The following is a 6,192-nucleotide window of genomic DNA, read 5'->3' on the forward strand; positions in this document are numbered from 1 at the left end:
ATGCTTAAAGGCACGCCTTTATCTTTTCCAAAACGAATCATCCTTTAGGATGCCTCGAGCTATGCCTCCAAATCTTTTGCCGCCTACTCAGCATGCTAAGCTCTACATTCATATAGTTACCCATCCTAACTTTAGTAAAGGATCTCGTTTTTGTGTCGACACGAGGACATGAATCCTTGAAAAATAGGTTTGTCCATTAAGGTAGGTGGACGTGTGAGAAGTAATATACTCTTCCCTTTGACTTAAAAGTCAAAGCAAAGAGTGGAGGGCTATTGTTGTGCCATAACTTTTTCGAAGATAACGTCCACCTAGGGGTTTTTATTAATAAATCCAAGCGGACGTATTTTTAATGAGTAATTCCAAGTAAGAGTATTTTTTTCAAAAAATAAATCATAACTAAATGACAAGAAAATAATTACTAACGCTTATAATGTAAATATTCATGATTTTGGGGGTAAAATGGTCCAAGAAAAAATGTGATACTATTCCCTATAAATTGCATAGTAAATGAATAGTATGGGGTTTTTTTGGCATGGTTCCCAAAGCTCCATTTTGTCTCCTTGCCGTAACATCCTTGTGGCATTCCTCCATGTGGCAACTTGCCACAACACTTCTTCTTCCCGCATTTTCTTGCGACACAATTGGAGCTTGCGGCATATTCTTGCGGCATAATGAGAGCTTGCGACATATCCTTATGGCACAGTGGGAGCTTACGGCATATCCTGGCGGCACAATTTGGCACAGTTGCGACATTTCCTTGTGGCAGTATGCGTCAACTCTCCTTGTCGCAGCCTCCTTGCGGCACAATTTGGTGCCTTGCGGCGTTTCTTTGCGGCAATGAATTTTGTGAGAAATGTTGCTTCTGACCAGCTGCGCAACCGCAATGGATCTTGCGGCAATTGATCCAACGGCAATCTGCTTCCAGCAGCCCAGATGACGGCCACCTCTCCCCTTACGCAAGTGCCAAGCGGGCCCTCAATTGCTGCATCCATGCAAGGTACCTCAATTGGGATTGCATAATATATTATATGATGATAGCCGCGCACTATTGCAATTGAGATTACATAATATATTATATGATAGCCATGTACAATTGCAATTGAGATTGCATATTATTTATATTATGGCCACCAGATCCCTTAGCAAGCCACATGCCTCCCACTAATTTTACTAAAGCATTCCTTAGTAAATTGGCCTTCACGTGCATGCTCTCCAATTCCCCCAAGAGCCCCACGGCTTTATGCATATAATATACATATACTCCCATATAATAGGCCTACCATTAGTTTATTCAATTACATTCCGTATTTAGTATATATATATATATATATATATACCATGAGTATAATTAATTAAATATAAAATATGTATAAGATTAACTCCAAAAGCAAGTGCCCGTGGGCCCACGTTTTGACTTGGTCCATGCTCTCTCCAAATGTCCTTCACATTTAATATATGTAAAAGCATTAATATAATTAATTAATTATATATGATGCAAGTAATTAATTAAGTGGAGAAGAGTTAATTAATCATATTATGACCCCCCTTAAGGAATTTATCCTCACCTTATATAATCAGAATCTCATCTCGAAAATATGTCAAATTTAGAGTAATAGACGACATCTAAAAGTATCCTGTCAACCCGGAGTTTTGTCCGGCTAGGCCTCTTAGAGGCCAAGAATCTGCTCTGACAGCTTGTCGTGAGGCCTACCTTCTCCCGGAGGACTCCTTAGGTAGTTCAGCCCTCCGAGGGATTCCTCTTAAGCCCACACTTGAGTGCTCGTGACATGATTAGACATTCTTTTGTCAATAAGAGTACATATTAATATTTGTTAATCATCTCTTTTATTTTTTATATTATTTCCCTTCTCATACCAACTTAAGCAACGGAGGGCATACGCGGGTGAGGAATCCCCGTGTGCCTTCTAACTTGTTCTTGTGAGTGCAGTTATGCCCCAAACACACGAGAGACTACTCCTAGATGAATTAATTCAGTACTGAAAATACCCTCGATGGCTTACTCTAAATCTCGGTCAGCTAATTAGAGACCGGAGCTACCTGACGCACACTTCCAACAGCAGACATCTACTAGTTGTTCGCCTCGCTCTGTTGCGACTCTAGCATTCCCACATTACAAATTATAATTGTTGTATCTTTGACAACAACACTTACAAAAACATACCTAAACTATTTTTAACTTAATAGGAACCTACCTAATATGTAAATTTTTATGAAGAATTTTTTTGAAAAAATAGTCACTAAATATCACAAGGGCTAACAAAGTGTTGGTAAAGGCTAATGTCAAAAAAAGTATTATTGGTTTTTAGGTATTAAAAGGTATATTATAAGAAATAGTTTTAGATACCTAAAATTACTCAAAGAAATTTCTTTGTAAAACATACTTTTATAAGAATTATTTGCAGAGAAAGGCAATTTAACATTAGTCATATCATCTGTAAAACATACTTTTATAGTTTTAGTTATATGTGTTTACAGTGATTGAAAACGAGTATTTTGATCAATAAAATTATTATAATGGGTGGTATTGGTAAAAGTATATAGAATAAATTGCATTGATCACTGATTAAATTTATCTTAATTATTGAAAGTACCTCACATTAAACAATAATATGAATAGAAAGCATTTTATCCTTGCCATCATAAACACTCTCTTTGTCTCTCTTCCTGTCTACTTGCTCTCCCTCGTTTAGATTTCCATAGAAACCCAACAATGTTGAGTTTGTTTGTTTTGGAATCTAGGGTGTTGTGTTGAATGGGAGGTGAAACAAAGGGGGAATGAAAAGAGGCAAAAAGAAAGAGGGAAGGAAGAAGGTCGTGGACAACGTAAGGAAAAAAAAGGAGTTGTTGACCCATAATTTTTTCATTGCGGTAAATTATGGGTGTTGTGTTTTTTTACCTAAAACTAGTAAAAATTGAGATGAACAAGTTGTAGTAGTAAAAAATAGGTGTTGCTCTCGTGGGCATGGCATAGCGATAAAGCACAAAAAAGATAATAGGAATATCGAAGGTTTAAATTCAATTTTTTGTGGCATTTTGAAAGGCAAAATTATTATTAAAAGACAGCAATAAGATTAGAAAATAAATCGCCCATGTGGAAGCAGAATCATGGCGCGCCCTGTCGCCCTTTTAGGATCTCATCCGCACGATGTAAAGGTGGGATTCACGGGGAAGATCAATTTTCCTAGAATATATTATTCAGACAAAAATCAAACACTTGGATCATAAAAAATAGAAAAGAAAAAAAAAAGAGATGTTTGATATGAACCATCACAAGAGCCAATAGCCAAAGCTTTATTTCCTTCGGTTTTCAGACAATAAAAGATCTTAACGACGGGACTAATAAATCTTGTATTCCGTGGAGATGCCATTCTGTGTCCAAGATTCAGTAAAAGTCGGTCATCCACCACCACACAACAATGGGACTCCTCACGGTGTGCTTCCCATTCTCTTCAATCCAAACCAACGAGCCATGTGTTACCGATCCCTTCTCGTCACCCTTATATTGTATCCTCAATGAATAGCTTTGCTTCTCGTATCTCTTGTTGAACACCAATTTTTCCGGCGACACCGTGACTTCAGAACCTCTGGGCGCTTGCACTACCGCCCTGTAAACCGTCGCGCCGACTCCAACATTCGTGACGGTCCTCCGAAACGTGTCAACCTTAGTCCTCCTGTTCTTGTATAAAGCAATGAACGAAGGGTAATTCAAATCGAAGGAAGCCTTGGCGCAGCTGTGATTGCTTGATCTGGTTATGGTGAAGATCTGGTTGGCAGTGAAGTTCATGGAGCAGAGATGATTCACATAGTCCTGAGGAGTAGCATCGTATACAAGGCCGGGATCAAGCGCCTTGTTGGGATCAACTTGCCCAGCTCCCATAGCCAGTGGAGAAGCAGCTTCAAACCCAAAGTAAACATCTAGGATTGGATTACCAGTATTGTCAAATGGGTTTGCCGTGGTCACCATGGCCGATCGAATGGCGGCGGGGCTCCATCCAGGGTGCGCCCCTTTGAGCATCGCCGCGATACCGGAAGCGTGAGGGCAAGCCATGGATGTGCCCCAGTTCAGAGTGTAGTCAGCGGACAAATATATATTCCCATCAATTGAAGTTGCATAGGCTTCTGGGCATGTAGCGGCTAGAATTAAAGTGCCAGGGGCCATCACATCCGGCTTCAAGATACTTGGATTGCTCCGTGCAGGGCCTCTTGAACTATAGCTAGCAACGGTGGGTGCACGCTTAATCCCCACAAAGGTCTGTTGAAACTTGATTGTCGCTGTTGGTTCGGTGGCAGTTTCAGCGTATTTGATTAATTCATCCGAGTCCTTTACTCTGACTACAACTCCAGGGAAGGGGAAATCCTTGGAACGGAATACGTCTGAGTCATTTGAGATGACGATGGCTGCAGGCTTATTTGACATGGAAACTAAGCGAATTTGTGAGTCAAAAAACCCGATGTTGTCACATATGATGATCGATTCTGGGGCTTCAGACAATTGTTCTGTCGAATTGCAAGCGGATAGAGTTTTGTTGTAGAGGAGAGGCCGGTCTTGTACCCAAGCTCTGGCTGGAAACAGAGTCCATCCTTCGATGGTTAAGCCATTTCCCAGCGTCACAGTCCCGGCAAACCACCGATCGACGGAGCCTGCCGCAACGGTCAGGGCCCATGGAATGCCATTGTGCAGGGAAACGAGGTCTGGACCACGGTTTCCTGCCGAGGCACAAACGAGCACTCCCTTCTCCATGGCTCCAAATGATGCTATGGCAATGGGATCCTCGTAAAGAGGAATTCCTCTGAAACCCATAGAAATGGACATCACGTCAACGCCATCCGCCACGGCCTGGTCCATACCGGCAAGCACATCCGAAGCATAGCGTCCTTCGTTCCAGCTAACCTTGTAAACGGCTAGCCTGGCTCGTGGCGCCATCCCCCTTGCGGTTCCCAAACCATAGCCGAAGAATGAGGCTCCACGGACGTAGTTTCCGGCCACAGTTGAAGCAGTGTGCGTGCCATGACCGTCATTGTCCCTCGCCGAGTTCATACGGATTGTAACGTTGGGTTCTGCAGCAATTACGCCCTTGTTGAAGTATCTTGCTCCGATAAGCTTTAAATTACACAGCGAAGAGTTGAATTCTTGCCCTTCCTGGCACACGCCTTTCCACTTCTTTGGAATATTTCGGGTCATCCCATGGTCCTTGAAGCTGTCGCTCTCCGGCCACACCCCGGTGTCGATTACGCCGACGATGACATCTCTCCCGTAGTCGGACGCCGGCCACAGTCCGGTGGTAGGATTTAGGGAGAGAAATTCGAAGGTGTGAGTGGTGTCAAGCTCCGCTTGGCTGTCCATGTAAGATGAGATGAATCCCGGGGAATTCTTTAGCTTCTCCAGTTCTTCCTCCGAGAGAAGAGCACTGAAGCCATGGAATGCGTTATCATAAGTGTAGACAAGGCTTGGATTGGAATGAGGAACTAGTGTTTCAGTGGGTGAAGCAGGGCCTCTAGAATTTACTAAGGAATCAATGATGGAAGAGTACCAGTGGAGATGGGAAGAGAAAGGCTTGGGCATGAGGGACTTGTCCATATGAACAATGTAGATCGACCTCTTGGTCGGAGTTGATGTAGCTAAGAGTAGCCATGAACAACATACTAGCAGCAAACATAGAAACCTTCCCCTGTTAGTACTGTTTTCCATTGCTTTTCCAACCAATATATATGTTAGACGCATATTATGCAAGAATCTCAATATCCTTCACTGCCCATGGTGCCGTTATATATATAATAGCTCATCTTCTTCACAGCAGATAGCTTTGGCCTTTTGTTAGTTTGAGAGAGACAGAGAAGGAGCGAGGGACAGAGTGATACAGATGGTTGAATAGAGAGAGAGAGAGAGAGAGAGAGAGAGAGAGAGTGGTTGATACAGTGGTTAAATGCTGTATCCGTAAGCATTGGGAACATGGCATAATGGGCATTTTCAATTTGGGTTTTGCTATTTGTACGGATCAAAGATGAAAAATTCTATTTATAATCGCACTTTTTCTATTCGCAGCTAATGTACTATTTGTAACCAAATTGATTATTTTTTTTGCTATCATCTATATTTCAAACATACTCTCCAAATACCCATCCCTCAAAAGACATTTCTCCAAACCCTCTTCATCTTCAGACCACTTCTCA

At 42.0% G+C, this 6,192-nt stretch overlaps 1 protein-coding gene across 1 annotated transcript; it reads right to left on the reverse strand.

Moving 5' to 3' along the window:
• Window positions 1-3,166: 3,166 nt before the first annotated feature.
• Window positions 3,167-5,945, reverse strand: LOC127807096 (subtilisin-like protease SBT3). Its single transcript, XM_052344717.1, has one exon. The coding sequence runs from the start codon at window positions 5,741-5,743 to the stop codon at window positions 3,404-3,406; it is 2,340 nt and encodes a 779-aa protein (XP_052200677.1). The 5' UTR covers window positions 5,744-5,945; the 3' UTR covers window positions 3,167-3,403.
• Window positions 5,946-6,192: the final 247 nt, after the last annotated feature.

Source organism: Diospyros lotus, chromosome 8, assembly GCF_014633365.1.
Source record: "Diospyros lotus cultivar Yz01 chromosome 8, ASM1463336v1, whole genome shotgun sequence".
Classification (NCBI taxonomy): domain Eukaryota; kingdom Viridiplantae; phylum Streptophyta; class Magnoliopsida; order Ericales; family Ebenaceae; genus Diospyros; species Diospyros lotus.